This window comes from Acomys russatus, chromosome 14 (genome assembly GCF_903995435.1).
Source record: "Acomys russatus chromosome 14, mAcoRus1.1, whole genome shotgun sequence".
Classification (NCBI taxonomy): domain Eukaryota; kingdom Metazoa; phylum Chordata; class Mammalia; order Rodentia; family Muridae; genus Acomys; species Acomys russatus.
This window is the reverse complement of record NC_067150.1, coordinates 39,920,243-39,942,723: the sequence shown is the minus strand read 5'-3', so window position 1 is coordinate 39,942,723 and position 22,481 is coordinate 39,920,243. Positions and strand designations below refer to the sequence as shown.

Sequence of the window (22,481 nt, the reverse complement as noted above, 5' to 3'; positions counted from 1 at the left end):
GATTCGGTTATTTGCTTTTTCAGGATTCTGGATTTCAAAACAGTAAGATCAAAATGTTGGCCACTCAACGCTGAGTTTTTCTGAATCTGCTGACATGAGGGTGGGGATTGATGATCAGCTCTTGTGACATAAAAAGATAGGACCTGAGGTGGAAGGAAAAGCTGCCTTAAAAAAGAAAAAAAGGGAATAACTAAATGAGAAGCCCATTACTGAACCCGGGAGAGACACTCATGAGATCAGCAGGACTGTAAGAGACTTCCGGGTGAGGACGGTCTCTGAGTCAATGATTACAAACTTGATTGTCCACACCAAGTCCCAAACACAGCAAAAGCTTCCAGACTTGTTCTGATGCAGCCTAAAGACCTCTCGTAAGTTAGAAACCTGCAGCCTCTCAACCTGTTTGGTTCCCTGCCTCAGGGAAAAACTCTTTATCTGATTTTTGATAGTGACTTTTCAAAATCCCAGGAGTGCGTGAACCCACTCTGAGAGCAAGAGAGGAGCAGCGAGCAAAGCTCTCAGAGGTGTTGGGCTGTTTTTGTGCTGAAAGTGTGATGACTTCTCCTGTCCTCACTCCTAGGGTACTGCTCACTTTGTTTCCAAATGCCTCACTTCGAAAGCTGCTCCAGATGGCAATAGTTATCTTTGTTTTCTGGGTCGGCTTCATGGCTTGGAAAGACCGCACAGAGGTAAGAATTGTTTCCTATTAGGTAATTTCCCAGGGAGGGATAGACTGTCTTCACTCGAATGCTACTCTTTGTAAACGCAAAAAGTAAATGTTAAAACCATCTTAGCAAGGCACCCTAAGAAGGGTCTCTGTTCTACAGCACTCCCCTGAGCAATATATTATGTACAAATGCAGTTATTGCTTCTTCAAAGGCTGGTGGATTTGTGCCTCTCCTTACTGTGTGGCATTGCCATCTGCTTCAAGAGGAGAGCCTCCTCCGGCTTTAGTGGCCACAATCCAATTATACCTATTTCAGTCTTCTTCCTCCACCATGGAGGTACTGCTAGTCTTTGTCACTTAGTATTGCTTGGATTTTTCTCTTTCTTCAGCCTTATTTGATTTGACTTCCCATTTCTTCCTTTCCCTAATCATCTGATTGCTCAGACTTTATCTTCTTGACACCCACACAACTCTGCCCCCTCCCCCATCTTGCTGAGTTTCTTTTTCTCTACTTGACTTCTTTTTTCACAGTACTTTTCACTTGCTGTAGAATTTTACCAATTCATTACATCCATTGATTATTGTCTCTCTTCAGCTAACGTATGATAACCGCTAGAACAACAATGTAATTACTTGTTGCCATCACCCCCATGCCAGACACATAACAGATGCTTGACAAATAGCTCGTCCGTAACAAAGTAAAGAAACTTTTTTTTTTTAAATGTGATGTGACCTAGATGAGATGTAACAGTGACCTGAGCGAAGACACTAACAATGAGAAGGAAGAAGAGCCAACCAATTTGTCCCCAAATGCCATGACCTCACATCTTGGCAACTACAGAGCCAAAAAGAACACCCCAGACATAAAAGAGTGGAGAAAGAGATACCTGTTGAAAGTAAGGAGTATGCTGGTTTCATTTGCAAAGCAATCTTCTCTCAAATGACAGACATGCAAGGATCTTGGTTGAAGAGCCTATACTCACTCACACAGAAAACCACATGCAGACGCTGGCCCATTCTTGCATTTTTCCCAGTGTAAGATGTACATTTCTGACCATGCTCAGTGTACAGGGTCATGTGTTCAAAAAGAAAAGATGGTGGACATGAACACTTCTGGGCTTGTGCAGTTTAACATTGTAATAAGCCATAACTACTCCACACTGCCTTTAAGAAAGAGTCATGCTGACCAGAGGACCCTGGATTACTTCTCATAAGCTTCTCTAAGGTGTTTTTAGCTGAAATGGAAACAAACAATTCTGAAAGTGCATACAGTCTTTTAAAGGTAGTGAAGCTTTCTCCTCTGCAAGCAGAGGAGTTTGCCCCTAGTGGTGTCTCCTACTAATTTAGTGATGTGGGGAAACCCTGTAATTTTAGTGCTCTGGAGGCTGAGGCAAGAAGATCATGCACTTGAGAATAGTCTGGGCTACTTAATAAATCTGAGACCAGCCTTTGATACATAGCAAATCTGAGGCAAGAATGGGATACACAACAAACCTATCTCAAAACAAAAGAAAAACCAGTACCTTGATGTATTAGTTAGGGTTCTCCAAAGAATTTATCTATCTATCTATCTATCTATCTATCTATCTATCTATCTATCTATCTATCCATCATGTATGTGTGTATGTGTGTATGTATGTATTTATTATCTATGTATCTGTGTATGTATGTATGTATCTGTGTATGTATGTATGTATATATGTATGTGTAGGTATTTATCATCTATGTATCTATCACCTATGTATCTGTGTATGTATGTATGTATGTATGTACATATGTATGTATGTGTGTGTATGTGTGTATCTATCTATCTATCTATCTATCTATCTATCTATCTATCTATCTATCTATCAAATCATCTACCTAGGGAATTTATTAGTATGCCTTACAGGCTGGGTCTAGCCAGTGCAACAATGGCTGTCTACCAATGGAAGGTCCTAGGATCTAGCAGTTGTTCAGTTCATGAGGCTGGACGTTTCAATTGATCTTCAGTATATGCTGAAATCACAAGGAAATAGGCTGTAATGCTAGCAAAGGAAAGTGCTGCCATGCAGAGCAAGAACAAGCAGGGAAAGAAAGAACAAGCTGTCTTCTTCTGTTTCCTTTATATAAGCTTCCACCAGAAGGTGTGGCCCAGATCGAAAGATCCAGGTTAATATTATCCCACCTCAAAGCTCCAGATTAAAAATGGGTCTTCCCACTTCAAATGACTTAACTAAGGAGAAATATCCCCCCACAGGTGTATCTAGCCATTGGGTTTTAGGTAATTCCAGATGTAGTCAGGTTGACAACCAGGAAGAATCATCACACTTGGGATGGGAGACAGACATCCAATGAAAAGACGAACACTGAAAGAGCTACTTGTTGTTTTACTTTTTTACAGTAGCATGTTAAATCTTAGTAAGTACAGTACAACTCTACTGAATATGCTACGATTCTAGTAAGACATGAAAGAGCAAAATAATGTAGGAGATTACAACTATGTTAACAGGGCTGGGAGATGACTCAGTGGGTACAGTGCTTGTTGTGTTGTGTAAGCACAGGGACTTGAGTGCAAAACTCCAGAACCCACGTAAAGCTGGCATTGTAGTAGTGTGTGTTTGTAATCCCAGAACCCCTACAGGGAGATGGGTGGCAGAGGCAGGGAACCCTAGCAGCTCATGGGTATGTAGTGCTGACCTTAAATAAGAGAGACCCTGTCTCAAAACAAGGTGGAGGGAGAACTGACATTCAAGGTTGTTCTTTGATCTCATACACATGCTATGTGATGTGATGTGTATGTGTGTGTGTGTGTGTGGTGTGTGTGTGTGTGTGTGTGTGTGTGTGTGTGTGTGAGAGAGAGAGAGAGAGAGAGAGAGAGAGAGAGAGAGAGAGAGAGCAAAATTAAAGATTTGTTTAAATAAATAGAGCAACAAGGTGGACAGAAGAAGAGTTCTTTTCTCTTCTGGTTTAGCTATTTGACTTTTAAAGGCTTCTGTGTGAGCCATGACCCCTGTCTACAGGAGCAGGCATTTGTAGGCTCACTTGAGTCCTTTGGCTCCTGTTCCATCTTGACTCTGGGACTAAGTTGTTAGTAAGATCAAAAAGGGTACAATGAAACTGTATTAATCTGAGGCAAAGGGACCCACCTCCTTTCAGATTTTAACATACATTCAATCTCTAAGGTTAGAGGGTGGGGTCTTGTCACTGCAGGAGACTATTTTGAGCAGATGTACCCTGTTCCAAGATTGCTCATGAGCTTTATGGCTGTCTTAACCTTTACCTCTGGATGGAAGGATCGTACATGCAGCCTAAGCTGGTGGTGTGACTATGAAGTCCATGTCCCCAGGCAGCAAGCCTCTGTGTAATGCCACCCTTTGAAGAGCAGTCCTGGTGGCCCTACCACTTACTTCATCAGCAACACACTCATGATTTTTGTTAGGATAGCTGTGGTCTTCTTTAAACCCAAGCTGCTTGTGTAGAGTTTCTTCTTCCCTGAGACAGGAGACTCTCAAGCATTTCCTTTCTGTTTGCTCCAAGCAGAAGAGAGATTGGGGTGGGGGAGGGGGGGTGGAGGTGGGGAATCCAGAGTGACTGGAGAGTCAGATGAGAAGGAGGCATTGTGTATAGCTGGGTTCTTAGCACACGGCTGCCCCGCCTTATGAAACACTCTGTAGTATACAGTAGTTATGTTTTAGTGTCAAGTGTGTAGACATAGCATTTCTACTTTAACGATGACAGTTTTCCCTCATGAGACTGTCACAATACTGGGTGGTCACTGGGTTTTTTGAATTTAAGAATGAGATCCCATGTGTTAAAATAAAACAAAAAACTCAAGACAGAAAATGGAGATCAAAACAAACAAACTAAAACCAAAGATCCAAACAAACCCAGATCCAGTAAGATAAAAATATGGCCTTGTCAAGTTTTCCCATCCATCCTGAGGCAGTATCAGCAAATATCAGAAGGCATTTGTATATTCCATAGCAACCATTTGTATAAATTCTAACTGTCTTTCAGTGCCATGGTCCCCTAGGCTAAATAAGGTAAGGCACTGGCTTCATTCTTCCTCCTGGCTTATTAGAGGGACAGAACAAGCAAGTCCTTATGATTTGTTTTTGATTATGGACTTCATATTCATCTTTATTCCCTAAAACACAAGTGACTAGAACAGTTAATGTCAGTGTTTTGGGGTGCCACAAGTCATAAAGTCCTTAAAAATCTGTATAGGATAATAGAATCCCGAGTTGCCATGAACCTACCAGCCTATTTTTGGTCAGTCTACATCCTTGCTGGGTCATCCATTCCTTCTATGTGTAAAACGAGCTTACATTTAATTTGGGGGAAGTATTAGGACTGTTTCCGAAGTCTCCTAGCAATACTGCAGCTGATACCTTCTTCCCCTCAGTATCTGGGATTTCCATCCTCCGCAGACTGATTCTCAAGTCCTGGGGCTGACAATGATAAAGCCTTTGGCTCTGAAGTATAGACACCAATATATATTACTACAAAGATTCATCTTGCAAGACCCAGTAGTGAGAAGATATGGCATCTTGTCTGCCGTATCAAGAGTTACTGGAGGCTCCTTCTAGGTCATCTGCAGTTGTTTGAGTGAGCTTTTCCAGCAAATTTTGGGAAGCTTCAGGCTTTGATGGTAGCTGGTGATGGAACTGATGGTCTGCTCTTAGAGGGTGGGACATCCTTCCTCACATTGGTTTCCTTCCTTGCACTTTCAGAGGGCTCAAGACAACCCTGACCCCGACCCCACTGAGGAAAACTATTTTCCAGCTCTCTGGTTTCTTCACAGCTGTGGCAAACATCAGTCCTTTTAGAATCCTCTCCTGCTCCTGTGGGTTTTCTTTGTAGAGACGTGTTCTTACCAGGAAGTGTGTCTTTCCCAGGGCTAAGTTTGTCAACTGGGATTCTTCTCTTGTCTGTAATCTTTTGCCATGGGCCTTTGGACTGCCTTTATTTTAACCTCCATGTTGAAAATGCCAAGAGCCAAAATGAAAAGTCGATTACACCCCACCCCCACCTCCCCACCTCCGCTTTGTGGGGGTGGGGGTGTCTGCTTTTGTATCTTGGTCTCAGTTCTGGGTGAACTGATGAAATGTAATAAGAAGTACGGGAAAAATCCAACTTGGCAAGTTTTAAAATACCATTTATGTATAGCAACTTAATTATATACACACAATTATACTTTAAATTTTAGCTTTCATGTATGTTTTTTGGCCGGCATATTTATACCTTCAGAAGTATGCTTGAGATTTCTGGTTTTATTCTTAATTCCTTCTGTTTCCTTTTGTAACAATTCTTTACTTTACGGCAAAACTAGTTTACCACTTCAAACTCTTTTTCATCTACAAGCATTTTTAAACAAAAATATATTTCATACCTGTAACTTTTTATATCTTTTTTAATTCTATGAATGCATTTTGTCTTTTTTATCCTTATTTCTTTTTGCAGAAGTTAGAAAACTTTTTAATAAAATAACGTTATATTCTGATGAAAACACAGGAAGTTGAGACACAGAAGGCCTGAGTACTCTTATCTTAAACATCTAAGGGCTGGGAAAACATCAGAGCAATTTTGAGAAAGTTCTGTTTTCTCTTAAAAACAGATTTTTGATGAACTATTTGTTAAGGGTTTGAGCCCACCTATAACATGCACATAGAAACTTCCTTTACAAAAAGCCATTGACTCTTCACTTGGGTCCACAAGGCAACCAAAAGTGGAATGGAAACTTAGTATCCAGGAAGAAGACAAAACTGGAGGAGCAAGGAGCAACCAGGGAGCTTTCAAAGTCAAGAGGGAGGCTGGAGAAGGCGCCACACAAAGCAGCCATTCCTAGTGTGGGTTGAGTTCTAGATGAGCTGCCAGATGAAGTTAGCTCACCCGGGTACCTTAGAATCACATCTTGGGCAGGGCACTTCTGAAGACACAGGAGCAGCAGCCAGAGCCTCGCTCTGCTGCTTCCTATAGGCTGAGCTCTTTTCAGGGACTTCTATTCAGAGAAATCCCGGATTCTTGACTTTGCAGCAGAAGGGAGTTTATGGTGAGTCGTATGAAGCAGAATGGAGTTTCAGCACCGGAGTTGATGGGGTGGGGCAGCACCCCTTCCCCAGTGTGGGTATGAACTGCTCAAGTGGGAGCTCTCCCACATTAATGCTGAGAATTAGTTTGTCAGAATATACGTCTTATGATTCTTTACTGGGGCATGATGTTTGAATCTGATCCATTGTCAAAGGATTTCAGAGTACATAAACTGTGAAAGTATGCCTCTCGGGTTTTTAAGACTTAAAAAGACAAACAGAACAAGCCCACCATGATACCCTTTACTCTGCTTCAAGGCCTCCAGGGCGGAAATGTCTTCCAATCTCCCTAAACGTAAGCAGTCAGCAAGCAAGACTTTTTGATTTCTAGTTCTGCTCTGAGGCTCCCTGTGCCAGGCATCTCTGAACAGACCGCCACCAGGACAGGACAGTTTTCTCTCGGTTCCCCCAGCTCTGAGGGGATGGGCGTAATCTGCTAGATCTGCTGATAGCCCTCCTTCTCACACACAATTCAGCCCACTTAGTCCTTCTCCAGTCTGCTTTCATGGCCCCAACACTACTTGCTGGTCCAAGGAAACCTCCGAAGAAAGTTTTTTTGTATCGTGGCTAAAACATTTTCCAGATGGCAACAGTTGCAAAGATAGTGAATTAGTGTCCAAGACAAGGGTTTCTTTTATAGGCTCAGGATCTGCTTCTGACAAGGAGGAAAGAGCGCCTAGGATAAAGTGCCATTGTTCACTGGCCTTTCCTAACAGGAACCATGTAGCAAAAGCCTCGGGGCCTTCAAGTAAATGATACTATCTGGGTCATTAATTTTGTAGTCAAAGGCAGGGTTTGCATGTTGGTGAGTATAAAGCTATAAAGAAACGAGAGAATAAATAAAGACTTGTTTCTTGGAGGTAAGGAAAGCACCTGGCTATTTGCAAAGCAATGTTCTCTCTCAATAAAGTAAGCACGAGGGCTTTATATGGGAACCATTTACCCAGTCCTATGGGAAAGTGCCCATAAGGCTGTAAAGTCATAGAAAGGAAAGAGAGTGGACATGAGCACATGTTGCTATGCTTAGTTCAATATTTCCTTGAAAGATCAGAGGGCTAGGGAGATGATTTGTTTGGCATGCAAACATTAAGACCTGAGTTTGGTTTCCCAACACTCACTTTTAGAAAAGGCAAAGTGTGGTGTCGTTCCCTTGTAATCCAACAGCTGGAGGGAACAAGAGGGGGTCTGGGACCTGCTGTCCAGTCTAGTGTAATCTTTGTGTTTCAGATTTAGAGAGACTCTGTTTTAAAGACTAAGGTAAGAAGGAATTGAAGAAGACAACTGACCTTAACTTCTGGCCTTTACGTGCACCCGTATATACATATGCATGCATACATGAACGTCTACAGAATATTTACATGAGTGCAAGCGCATGTGCACGTGCACCCGTGCACACAACCACACCAGTCTGAGTGACTTGGTGACTTTAGCTGGTGCATTTTAAGTTTTTCCAATATGGTTTAATTGGGGGGAAATGGAAGAAAGAATGGCTTTGAAGGCATAGACATTCATTATCTTTTAATGGGGCATAGCTTCAAAAAGGGCCGGCTCATTTAGTAATTAATGAATTGATGGCAAGTTTGATTGACTATGGGAGGTGAAGATTTGGGGTTAACCAGGCTTTATATATGAGGTTTGTACAATTTCATGGATGGTGATATCATTTATTGAAGTAAAGTAAGAGGAATGATACTGGAGGACAAAGGATTAATTTAGATATGAATATTCACCTTTAGGGTCTTTTACAGTCATCTAAGTGGAGATGTTCCTTCGATACATGATTGAATATACAAATCTGATGTTGAGAAACACGTGATTTAAAAACAGACTTATTCAGCATTAGACTCTAATGACAGCTGAATTGGTGGGAATCTAAGACATTGTCATGGGTGAGCTGTAGAGTGAGAAGAAAGTGTTGTCAATAATGAGGTAAAAAGTGAACACTAGGTCAAATAATGAATGAGTGTTGGCAGAGAACCTGCCAACAAGGATGGCAGAGAACTCACAAGACACTTAACTTGTAGGAGTGTGGGGTGAGAAAAAAAAAAAAAAAGAAGAAGAGAAGAAAAGAAAAAAAAGGCTAGTAGTTAAAGAAAAATGAAGTGTCCTAATGACTTTCTTCCTTTAATATTGGAGATGCTTGAGGACCCGTGGGATGGCTCAGCCAGTAAAGGTCCAAACCTGGTGATGCGAGTCTGATCTCAAGAGCCCACATGGTAGAAAGAGAGATCAGATTCCCAAAGTTGTCCTTTGACCTCCAAGTATATGTTGTAGAACATGCTGTTTCCCAAATAAACAGATGTAATAGAGATTCTTGATTAGATTTAAAATCCTATGGAAATGATTCAGTAGAAGGAAGTGTAAAATAGAAATGAAAATCCAGTTATTTTTAAGTTAGCTTAGATAATAGAAATAGATTTACAATTGGGAATATTGCTGTAGGTCTGAAAGGGATTAGACACAAAGGCATGTCCATGGTGTTTTCTTGATGGGGATCCCAAACTCAATAAAAATAGACATCACAAAAATTATTTATCAAGCTTTAAATAGTTATAGTCTATAGTATAGTTGCAAAAACTGTTAAAACTATATATGTGGTATAATTACAAGTTAGTAAAAAACACAAATGAAAGGCAAGAGAAGAAACAAAATATTCAGTACTTATAAAATAGAATTTAGGCAAAATCATAATTTTAAATATTTTCTTTGTTTTCCAGATTTTGTGTAATATGGTTACATGATTTTCATAAAGAAAAGGCAGACGAAAAAAAGGTGACCAAGCTTAGATTCGATAATGAAAAACATATTTATTATAACTACTTGGTTTTAAGCCAATGAATGATTCCAAAGAAACTATCCTCTGGCACAAGCAGTCACACCACATGGAAATCAATTCCTCTCGTTCCCTAATGGAAAACTAATTAGAATTGATGTATAACATGTAATCTCATCATAGTTAAAGGTATAAAATGGATCATCCTAATTTATATTGGAAGCGGGCTTTCCTAACTGCTGCTAGTAAATGTGTCCTTTTCAATACTTCAGTTTCTGTTTCACTTAAACAACCCCATCACTCTGAAGCGATGGCGCATCTTCAAGGAGTTCTTGCACCCTGAAGGGCTTCAGAACACAATGGCCCTGTCACCGGAGGAGAACGAGCCACCGATCATGGCAATCCTGCAAGAGCTAAACCGGCAGATCCCACCCAGACCCTTCCTCAACCACAGCAGCACCACCAGCGCCAGAGAGAGCACAGCCACCATCCTCAACCCTCGAGACAAGTACTGCATAGGGGATCAGCTGGACATCCTGCTGGTGGCCAAGGACTATTTTGGCCGCAGGAAGGAATATGGTGGGGACTTCCTGAGGGCCAGGATGTCCTCCCCAGCCCTGAAGGCAGGCGCTTCTGGAAAGGTGACAGACTTCAACAATGGCACCTACCTCATCAGCTTCACTCTGTCCTGGGAGGGCCCGGGTCTCCCTGTCTGTTCTTCTCATACACCCCAGTGAAGGGGTGTCAGCTCTCTGGAGAGCAAGGAACCAAGGCTATGGCAAAATTATCTTCACTGGCCAGTTTCTTAATGGCACATCCCCCGTCCTCACTGAATGTGGCCTTACCTTAAACACAAATGCTGAGCTGTGTCAATACCTGGATGCACGGGACCACGAAGCCTTCTATTGCTTGAAGCCTTCACGTGTTCCCTGTGAGGCCCTGACGCACATGAAAAGCATGAACAGTAACGTCTCCTATCTCAGCCATAAGGAGCAGTTCCTTTTCAAGAGGTAAACATGGCTTCAAGTTCATTAAGGGCTACAGAAGGTAGACTTTGAATCTGATCAAACTATTGAATACATGGTGATTACAGATTCAGTAATTCTTTTTTATGAGCCAGATTGCCTATAATGCATTCATGAAATACTGTCCCACATACTACTAATTAAACGAGTAGGATCATTACTTGGTTTACTCTACTCTTTAGTCCAACCCATCCTCAACTCTTATAAGTTGCACCTGTGAACTGTCTCCTAAACTCATTCATTTCTGTCTGTGAGCGTTGGCCTCTTTCTTGGATGAGCTACCATCCAACTTCAGGTAAACTGTGTCAGTGATCTCAGGGGCTGCTTTCTGCATTCTTACTCATGTTTCTCTTGATCTTGGCTCCACACTAAATCTTCTGTTCCTACAATCCACACATGCTAATACATATTAACTTTTCCTTGCTTAAAACCATTGCTATGACTGCACAGCTCTGAGGGTGAAAGTCAGACTCTGACTTGTTTATAGGTTTCTTGCTTCACTTCTGTGCTGTGTTCCTCTCTGACAATCAAGCTGAGCACTTATTTCACAAGTTGTAATTCCAAGCTTTAGGGTTAGCGACTGTCATCACCAGGAGGTGTTCTGTGGTTCTGTGTCACTGGGAGAATGGCTATTCTTGTGTTCCAATTGGATACTGCAAGAATGTAGTTTCAATGTTTATCCATCCATTCATTCAATCCATCTATAAATAGCACTTTCTATGCCCCACATAGAGTTCTAGGAAATGGTCATTCTCATGAACTAGAACAAACAACAAGTAAGTGGATCTGTAGCAGGAAACCATTAGTAATGGATTCAAATGTGACACTGACACTACTTTACTTTAAAATAATAATCAGGTAAGACACTATGCCCTCTAATGTCTCCATGGTCATGTCTCCCCTTCATCCCTTCCTCAACTTCACTTGTTTTTATCATCAAAGACTAGATTTTGGCCAAAGAGGTTTGTCTTTTACAAATGAAAATTTTACTAATAAGCAATAAATTTTACTATTTTTTTTTTTTAAACTAAATTTTACTAATAAGTCTTGCCTAGAGCAGCTACCCAAATGAGGCAAAGGAGCAAGCCATGTGAGCACAGGGAAAATGCTATTCTCAAGTGAGGGGGGGAAGGTCTAGGCCAAGAGCATGCTGGGGGCTTCATGGATGGTCATGGCAGGCAAAGCTTCAGAAGTCATCCGAGGGGCAAGTGCCGCTGAGGGCCACAGGCTTAGTTCAGTGACACCAAGATGACCTCATTAGCTATGCTGAATGAAAGAGCAAGTGAAATGTCACCTGGATGTGTATGTGTGTGTGTGTATATATATAATTTATTCATATTACATCTCAATTGTTATTCCATCCCTTGTATCCTCCATCCCTCCCTCCCTCTCGCTTTCTCCCTACTCCCCTCCCCTATGACTGTGACTGAGGGGGACCTCCTCCCCCTGTATATGCTCATAGGGTATCAAGTCTCTTCTTGGAAGGCTGCTATCCTTCCTCTGAGTGCCACCAGGCCTCCCCATCCAGGGGACATGGTCAGATATGGGGCACCAGAGTTCATATGAAAGTCAGTCTCCACTCTCCACTCAACTGTGGATAATGTCCTATTCATTGGCTAGATCTGAGTAGAGGTTCAAAGTTTACTGAGTGTATTGTCCTTGGCTGGTGCCATAGTTTGAGCAGGACCCTTGGGCCCTGATCTGCCCATCATAATGCTCTTGTAGGTTTCTAGGATCCTCTGGATCCTTCTATTTCCCCATTCTCCCATGCTTCTCTCACCTAGAGTCCTAATAGGATGTCCTCCCCTCTTGAATGGTTGTTCCTTAAACAAGGCTAGAGTGGTTCCGAGCAGAACGCATGGCTCATTTTCAGTTCCACAGTCTGGGAACCACTGCTGTTTGATGGACTTGCTTTCATGATGTGTCCAGGACAGGAACTGGACAGAAAAGCACCCTGGAAATTCAAGCTCGAATCCAGTTAAAACATGGGGACATAAGAGAGTGGGGCACAACTGATTCCGTCTCCACCAGGTTTCCCTTCTTCCTCTCTTTCATCTCCATTTAGTTTTCCCCAAAATGCATGAGGAGATCTACAGCTTTGCTTTATGGGTCCATTGAAAGAGACTGGCCTTTTCAAAATTTATTTTTAATTTGGAAATGATGATTATGGTGCTGGAGAGATGGCTGAGTGGTTAAGAGCATTTAATGCTCTTCAGAGGAGCTGAGTTCAATTCTCAGCACCCACGTGGTGGCTTATAACCCCTAGAACTCTGGATCCAAGGGGTTAAATGTTATTTTCTGGTCTCCGTGGGCACAGATATACATGTAGGCAAAACACCCACACACATAAAGAAATTAAATTTACAAACAAATTTAAAGAAGAAAAGAAGATCTTGATATAGAAAGAAATCCTTTTGTCTGGACTATGTCAGAACCATTTCTTATTCTCAGAGTCAGAGTCATTTGTGTGTAATTTCAGTCTTTCTCACTGGTCACATCTCAACCTCTCTTAAGGTAGACTTCATTAAGCCTGCTTTGGAAGATCCATCCTGGTTGTGTCTCAGGAAATCCAAAGTCTTAAAGTGGCTGGCAAATCTATGTGTAATATTACAGGCACTTTTCTAAAATGTAACTCACACACTTACAGTTACATTAAAAAAGACACATTGAAATAAATACATTTATACAAGCAACACATACTTTAATCCTAATTTTAAGTCAGTCTCAAATTTGGTTTTTGGAACCAAGTTAGAAAGTGGCCAGGTCTTGATCATTTACTGTACTCAACCTTACCTGGGTTAGGTGGAGGAGAATAAATGCTCCAGACTATAGCACGCATTATTCTCACTTGGCCTGGAAGCTCCTTTTGTGCGATTCTTACTCTGCTTTCCACGTTGGAAACCATTCCCTTTGTCTATCTCAGAGGCTTCTGCAGAGCCAGTTCTGCAATTCTTACCTCCCTCAGCTCTGGCTCCTACCTTCCTCCAGCTAGAATTCATCTTTGATTAAATCAGTTTGATTTCCCATGATAGAGTCACCAGTTGGGCTTTTAGAACTGACACCTGGAGGTAGTACTTACGAGGCTAGACATTTGTAATACTACAGTACATGAGAGCGACCTCATTCCTACTCCCAAGGAGATAGCCAACTATGGAAAACAGACTCCCAGGGCACTTGGGAGAGCAAGGAGGGGGATGGGGATGAAGCTGGAGAGGTAGATATGTATAGGGGGTAGTCTCTAGGCCATTGAGGGAATGTCATATAAAGGTTCTGTATAGGATAATGGAAAAGATGGAGCTCAACCAAATGACCAGTAAGGTAATATAATAACCTAGGTTAGTGTTGTCAAAGGAATTGATGCCCTTGTAGCTTCAGTTTCACTCAAGAAGTGAAAAAAAAAAACACCCAAGTTTTTGAGTTTGACATGGAACAACTGAATCAGAACTTCTGGGAGTGAGGCTCTTCAACTGGAGAAGCACTCTTCCGGAAGAAGTTTGGTGAGGCCCTCAATTACTACAGGTGGCAAAGGTAAAGATGATCGCTGGTACTAGACAACCATAGAGGGGTGCTCAACCCTGGGATCTGGTGACATGGCATTGTGGTCTATAAATATGTTGGGGCACACTTCTATCATAGGGTTCATGAAGCATCAGGTTGGACATGCCTGAGAGCTAAAATAAAAGGATGAGTAGCTAGCTGGATACATAGATAAATAGATAGAGGATAAGTGACACCGTGGACTTCAGGATCTCCCCACCATTAGGGAAAACATTTTCTAAAATATTGACCCATTTATTTTATCAGAATGCCTTAAGTGTATCAAAATAATAATAATAATAATAATAATAATAATAATAATAATAATAACAACAACAACAACAACAACAACAACAACCGTTCACAGAAAATTGTTTCAATCCCTCTAAACCAGAGACCCATTCTTAAATACCTGGACAGATGTTAAGATAACTTATTTCCCTATTTCTTGAAGGTTCAACATAGGGATTGAAGTGATGAAGAATGTGGCCATCACAGTCTTTCCATGTAACAGTAAGTCCAGTGTGCTCTTTACCACTGAACCCACAACTTGCTAATGTAAATAACTGCCTTACATTGAAACATATTTATTCTACTGTAAACATTTTGAGCCCCATTTCCTGGGAAAAATTAGTTACCCTGGGTTTTGAAGAAAGGGTTTTATGCTTGGAAAAATTTTTAAATAGACTTATTTTATTTTATGCGTGTTTTGCCTGCATATATGTATGTGTACCATGTGTGTGCAATGCCAGAGAGATCTGAAGAGGGCATCCGATCCCTTGGAACTAGAAGATGCTTTGTGAGCTATCCTGTGGTTTCTGTAATTGAAGCCTGGTCTTCTGCAAGAGAAGCAAATGCTTTTAACCACTCAGAAACTATTTTCCTAGGAATTTTCATCCTGAGTAAGACAATAACATTCTAGGGAATTATAGCTGCCCTGCTCAAAATGTTCAGGCTCTACGTAGTTACACTTGAGGGCTCTCCTCCAAAACCAACAGTTAGGGACTGGTACTATGCTAAACTCTCTCCAAAGAGGCGAGGAAACTGGACAGCATCTCCCTTGGGTTCTAATATCCCTTTCAGTCAAGCATTGCCCCTTAAGATTCTATGAACCAGCAGTTTCTGTGGCTCACCTTTGAAAGACATGGACTGCAGAGGCTAGTGCAAAGCTACCTCGTTTACATTAGGTTTCTGTTGCCCTGGAATTCAAGGGAATTTCAGTAAAGCTAATGACTTCTATACCAGTCAACACATATACATTCACCCATTATCTTTTTTTTTCTTCCTCCTGTGCATTCAGCAAATGTTCAGAAAGGGAAGACTTACGGTACAGAAATAATTCTGCTAAACCCAGTGGAGAGCATAGATGGAAACAGAGCTGCAGCTTGTGGTTTGTGAGAGAAACAGACCCTTTTCTACTTGGGCAACCACTAGCAATGACCAATTTTTATACGAAAGAACGTTCTTTGAGTCTCGAGGCAGCTCAAGTTGTCATTACAGATGAGATCACATTTCATCTCTTGCCTAGACAGTGATTTCTATTAATGTCAGGAAGTTTCCTCACAAGATAATGCCAGGCTGTTGTTACTGTTCTCATCATCATTGTAATAATAATTATTAGAGTCATAAACATATCTGATACATGTAATTCAATATGAATAAATATTAAACCCCTAAATGCAGTCCCTCAGCCCCAAAGATGAAAGTAGATGATGAAAATGTGCTTTTTAAGGTAATAAATATAATGGTGCCTACTCTAGTTTCCACTGTTGCTGTAACAAACACCGTGATAAAAAGCAACTTAGAGGAGGAGGGTTTATTTGGCTTATAGTTCTAGGTCCCAGTCCATCAGTGAGGGAAGCCTGGGTAGGAATTCAAGTAGAAGCCTGGAGTCAGGCCTGTGTAATATCCTACAAAGAATTACCTCTGACTGAAGAACTCATTTCTCAGACAATAAGGTATGGCAGGAGCTATGGACAAATTGCTTGCTAGCTTGCTCACTGGTTCCTGCTTGGCTAGCTTTCCTATCCAACCCAGGGCCATATTGCCTGGGAATGGTGCCACCCACTGCAGACTGGCCCCTCCTACATCACTTAATAATCAAAGGAATCCTACACTGATATTCCCATAGGCCAATATGACCCTGGTGCTCCTCAGCTGAGGCTCCTCTACATCATCTACTTTCATCTTTGGGGTTGAGGGACTACATTTAGGGATTTAATATTTATTCATATTGAATTACATGTATCAGATATGTTTATGACTCTAATAATTATTATTACAATGATGATGAGAACAGTAACAACAGCCTGGTATTATCTTGTGAGAAACTTCCTGACATTAATAGAAATCACTGTCTAGGCAAGAGACGAAATGTGATCTCATCTGTAATGACAACTTGAGCTGCCTCGAGACTCGAAGAATGTTCTTTCGTATAAAAATTGGTCATGGCTAGTGGTTGCCCAAGTAGAAAAGGGTCTGTTTCTCTCACAAACCACAACTGGGTCAGGTTGACAGTTAAAGCTAATTAGTGGCTTTCCTGGGTGAAGCATTCAGTACGAGTTGATGAAGATAGTCCGAGTTATACCAATAGTGGAGTGTTCGGAACAAGGAGGTCATGGTCCTGTTGCTTTTCTGTAGAAGGAAGACCACGCTGAGAACATTATGTTCAGTTTTAGGCACAATAATATATTTAAAGTGTTATTATTATTCACCAGAGAACACCACTGTGACACAAACAGTGTATGTAGGAGTCTCATTTTCTGGGCATGCTTAAACTCCTTGAGGATGAGGAGAGTTAAAATCTCACCAAGGCCAATGCAATTGTGGAACTATTCATCCTGGACCACTGAGCTCTCTTTACAATTTCTTCCCAATTTTGGTTAGCTGTCTCAACCCCAAGTGGCTCTGGGGACAAGGTAGATCCCAGGGAAACACTCTAAAGGCTCAAGACAAGACAGAGCCTGTTCCAAGAAAAGCTACTCAGCGAGAACCATTTACTCATCCCTCGGACATGATTTCCTTAAATGAGCATTTGTAGAAGAAATGAAGGCAGACATAGAGAAGAAAACAAGGATGGAGGGAAGAGAGGGAGAAGAGGACGAGGGGAGCAAGTTTAAGTATTTAAGATTTTTTTTTTTGTGATGCTAAAAATTACTGATTCTGTGATTTTGTTGTTGTTGTTAGAGACTGAGAGCAAGAACAAGAAATGTCAAGTTGGAATGAAGACTCCTTTCCCCAGTGGCTACACTTTGAAAGGAAGGTGGATTGCAGCATTTTGCAAACAGAATGAGTTCAGTGCGATAACAGATATAAATAACTGCTTGTCGAGAAAACTGATTTACCTCATGGGTGACTCAACACTGCGCCAATGGGTTTACCACTTACACGAAGTTGTGAAAAGTATGTTTTATTTTTAGTTTGAAATTACAGCCATGTGTTGAGGAGTTTTATATAATAATAATATTAATTAGAGTTCTTTGCTGTTGTTGATCTTCATTTTATTACTATTTTCAGTGTGCCAAGCTTTTGGCTTTAAGCTGTTTTTATTTTTCCAAATGGTTTATTAAATTCTTTTCTTTGTGTACATGGATGTTTTGCTTGCATATATAGTCTGTGCACCATGTGCATGCAGTGCCTATGGAGGCCAGAAGAAGGCATTAGATCTCCTAAAACTGGCATTAAAGATGGTTTTGAGTGAGCATGTGGTGCTGGGAACCTAACTTTGGATCCTCTGAAAGAGCAGCCAGTGCTCTTAACTGCTGAGCTGTCTCTCTAGCCCCAGGCTTTAAGTTTAATAAAAGCTGTATTTTAGTTGTTTAATCACAGACAGTAGCAATATCTTTTTAAAATTGTATTTTTAAACCTAATTTTAAAAATTTAATTAATTTATTCAGATTACAACTCAATTGTTATCCCATCACTTGTATCCTCCCATTCCTCCCTCCCTCCCTCCCTCCTACTTTCACCCATTCCCCTCCCCTAGGTCTAAGACTGAGGGGGACCTCCTCCCCCACTATATGGTCATAGCCTATCAAGTCTCATCTTGGTCGCCTGCTTATTCTTTCTTTGAGTGCCATCAGGCCTCCCCATCAAGGGAGGTGGTCAAATATGGGGCACCAGAGTTCATGTCAGAGTCAGTCCCCACTCTCCACATAACTGTGGAGAATGTCTTGTTCATTGGCTAGATCAGAGTAGGGGTTCAATGTTTACTATTATATTGTCCTTGGTTAGTACAATAGTTTGAGCAAACTCCCCTGGCCCCTGATCCACCCATCACAATGTTCTTCTTGTAGGTTTCTAGGACCCTCTGGGTCCTTCTATTTCCCCATCTCCTATATTTCTCTTACCTAGAGTCCAAGTAGGATGTCCTCACATCTATCCCAATCTCCTGGTAAGTGAAGACGTTCGTGGGACATGCCTTTTGGGCTAGTGCCCAATTATAAGTGTATACCATGTGAGTCTTTCTGTTTCTGGGTTAACTCACTCATTATGATCATTTCTAGTTCCATCATCCATTTGTCCACAAATTTCAGGATTTCCTTGTTTTTAGTAGCTGAGTAGTATCCCATAGTGTAAATGTACCACAGTTTCCTTTTTGTTTGTTTTTGTTTTTGAATTTTTCAAGACAGGGTTTCTCTGAGTAACCTTGGCTGTCCTGGACTCACTTTGTAGACCAGGCTGGCCTTGAACTCACAGCAATCGGCCTGCCTCTGCCTCCCAAGTGCTGGGATTAAAGGTGTACACCACCACGCCCTGCTGTACCACAGTTTCTTCATCCATTCTTCAACTGAGGGACGTTTAGGTTGTTTCCAGGTGTAGGCTCAATTTTCTTAATCAATATTTTGTATTACAACTTATTAACCGAGCATACGTCACTTATAACCTGACTAACCAAAACAATAGTAAAAGGGGATTATCAAACACAATAACAAAACTGTAAGGATATCAGTTCTAGGACAATTCTCCTGGCATAATCAGCAGGATTTCATCTGCTGGAACTTGGAGTAACCAGAACCTGAAACCTCAGCAGGAGCCCAGAGCCCTGAAACCTTCCCTTCAGCAGTTCTCTCTAGGAGTTTCTCCAAGTAGAGGGACGAACAGCCAAAACTATCCCGAGTCTCCAAAAGCCTCGCCTCCAGTTTTCGGCTCATTTATGTATCTCCTCCCAGAGTCTGTTCTGAGGGATCTTTTCTGTTGGCAACAATCAAGCTCCCATACGAGGTGACTGGTCTTCTAGTGGATTTACATCACCTGTTCTCTCATGAGACCATTCCGATCCTGCACTTGGGATCCTAAAAAACAGGTTTATCTCTGCTTCATCCAGGTTCTGGCTATTATAAATAAGGCCGCTATGAACATGAGTGAGCATATGTCCTTGCTGAGTAGCACTATCTTTTAACTCAGGCATTCTGATAGAAATTTCAACATTTTGTAAAAATTCTAAGGCAGCTGATACAAATTCTCTGCCTTGTAAAAGTAGCCATTCTTTAGTTAGAAGTCACTGTGGCCAGAGCGTTACAGATTGTTTGTGTTTTAAAACCGTGCTATCTTTTTTGTTAAGAGATTTGTTGATTTTTTTTTTCCTAACAGCTTTAAATTTTTTTGACCATCATGGAACTGGGGTGTTTAAAACTCACGTCCTTCTGGATACTGAACGGAATATTTTTGTCCAGTGGAAAAAACATGGCCATCCTTTTGTTACTAAAAAGCTGTACTCCGTGAAAGATGACAACTACATCCCACGGGAAATTGACCCAGGTGGCAGGAGACAGTGACACAGTGATTGCCATTAGTTTTGGCCAACACTTCCGGCCCTTTCCCATTAGCATTTTCATCCGTAGGGTCATCAACGTCAAAAAGGCCATAGAGCGACTGTTCTTACGAAGCCCGGAGACCAAGGTGATAATTAAAACGGAAAATATCAGAAAACTTAGTGAAAATACAGAGATATTCAGTGACTTCCATGGAAGCATTCAGAATCGCATTTTAAGGGATATCTTTAGGGACCTTAATGTGGGTATTATTGATGCTTGGGACATGACAATTGCATATCGCAATGAGGATGTCCATCCATCTTACAGCGTGGTTAAAAATCAGGTTGATATGTTCTTAAACTATATCTGCTAGAGGCTCTTGGGATGCAGAAACATCCCTAGTTCGCCCTACCCTTACGCTCTCCAATCTCATATGCACCTGTATAGATAACACGATCTGACATAGGAAGAAGCAAATATTAGGAATTGTAGTTAAATGTACATAATGTCAAGTTTGCCATTCAAATCAGTTTTAATCCTACAATTCAGTGGCGTTATGTGAAGTCCAGTGTCACACCACCATCATGATAAACCATTTTTGAACAGTTTTCTTCATCCCAAATAGAAATCAAACCTATTAAACACCTACTCACCACTCCCTCTGAGCCACAGACCCTGGCATCTACAACTATACTTTCTGCCTCTGAAACCTTGACTGTTTTAGACATCTCATATAAATGAAATAATAAAAGCCACTGAATTTGCGTCTGGTTTATTTCACTTAACACAATGTCTTTAAGGTTCACCTATGTCAAATGCATGAGCAGGTCTTCCGTTTTAAAGAGCGAATATCATTTCTTTCTGTGTATGTACTGAGTTTGTTTCTCTGTTTATTTGTTGATGAACATTTGGTTTGGTTTTGTCCTTTGGGCATTGTATGTATCACAATGCTGTGAAGGGGGATACACACTGAAGGCCTGGCTCCACTTCTACGCATGGCATTTAAATAGCAAATCATCATTATCCATTTCTTGTTTTTTAAAATGCTCCTTTATGACCTATGTGTATGTGTGAGTGTGTGTGTTAGTGAACATCAGGTGTGTTTGAGGATGACTGCAGAGGCCAGAAGCGTGCTTCAGAGCCTCTGGAACTGCAGCTATGGGTGGTTGTGACTTGCCTGATGTGGGTGCTTGGAACTGAACTCTGGTCCTCTGGAAGAGTGGCAGGTGCTCTTCAACCATTGAACAACACTGTTGTCCCTTAAAGGAATGTGCGGCCCAGAAATTCGTACCTTAAATGATCTGCTCAAAGAAAAGATAATGTGTAAAAGAAAACTTCATGGAACCATAGTAACAGTCTTCTTGCTTAGAAAAGTTCCTTACGATTTTTGATAACCATTTGCTACTTGGATTCCACTGTGATTCAGCGGCCATAGTCCAAAGCCCACAAACTCACTGAGCAAGACCAACTTAGTGTACTGTGACTATATAGACATCAAGACTCTGATTCTAGCTGACCCAAGAACTATGAAAACAAGCAACTCCAGGGACCACAGATAACTGCATAAATGTTGCCCTAGACTCTTTCTCTCAACAGAAAACATAATTACCTACCTCTCAAGACTTGGTATATTTTTTTGTGAACGATAATTTCCAAGTTTGGATTGTGTTTGTGAGTGAAAAGAAGTAAAATTATAATGTTATAACATTAACCAATCAGGTCAAACAGCTTTGAACCCGCAATAAAACCACAAAAAATTAAATTTTCTTTCTTTCAGGTTTATTGCATATTTAATTGTGTGTGTGTGTGTGTGTGTGTGTGTGTGTGTGTGTGTGTGTGTGTGTGTGTACACATATTAATGCAAGTTAGATCCCCTGGAGCTGAAATTACAGGCAGGTGTGAGATGATTGATGCAAATGCTACCAGTCAGGTCCTTCAGGGACTTGCCTTGTGTGTGTGTGTGTGTGTGTGTGTGTGTGTGTGTGTGTGTGTGTGTGTGTAAGGGCCTTGGGCGTTTGTCAGATGTTTTGCATATTTTGCTTGTTATGCAGTTGAGCTTCCAATCTCTTCTTTACCATCTCATAATTACTGGAATTGTATCTACCACTACGCCATTAGAACAAAAGGGTTCTGGGGAGTCTAACTCATGTCCTTATACTTGCAAAACAAACACTTTACTAAACACGCCTCTCCCCAACACCCCAAAAATCTCCTCATTGGTTCTCATTCTCCCCATAGGAAGCTTTGGTATAAACCTCATTGCTCCCAAACGTTGCACTACTGATTGTTTAATATGTTTTCATTTTCACACCAAGGCCTCCTCAATTTCCTTCATCAGAGTTTTGATATGGTAATGATAGACACAGTCACATGTCATTGTTCAAATTAAAACTCAATTCAATTGTTTGCCAGGTGCAGTGGTCACGTTCCAAGGGATCAATGGCCACGGATAGTAAAGGGTCCTGTGCCACAGCAGTGCTTGCTTAGATTTTCCTTCTGATAGTGTTTTTCATGTTTTGTTAGAATATATAGGTGTTTTTCAAAAACACACTTCATTTGGGAGGTTGCTTGACTAGCAGGCATGAGGTCCTGGTTAAATTATAAGCATGTAAGCTTGCCATGGTGGCACACGCACGCAATCCCAGCATTCAGGAG

General features: G+C 41.2%; 1 protein-coding gene across 1 annotated transcript; it reads left to right on the top strand.

The window, feature by feature from the left end:
- The first annotated feature begins 217 nt into the window (after positions 1-217).
- Positions 218-20,225, top strand: Nxpe2 (neurexophilin and PC-esterase domain family member 2). Its single transcript, XM_051156369.1, is given in 8 exon segments — positions 218-368; positions 578-686; positions 9,781-10,206; positions 10,208-10,518; positions 14,525-14,583; positions 17,257-17,472; positions 19,663-19,826; positions 19,828-20,225. Coding segments are annotated over 8 exon segments (1,677 nt in total). The 5' UTR covers positions 218-348; the 3' UTR covers positions 20,200-20,225.
- Positions 20,226-22,481: the final 2,256 nt, after the last annotated feature.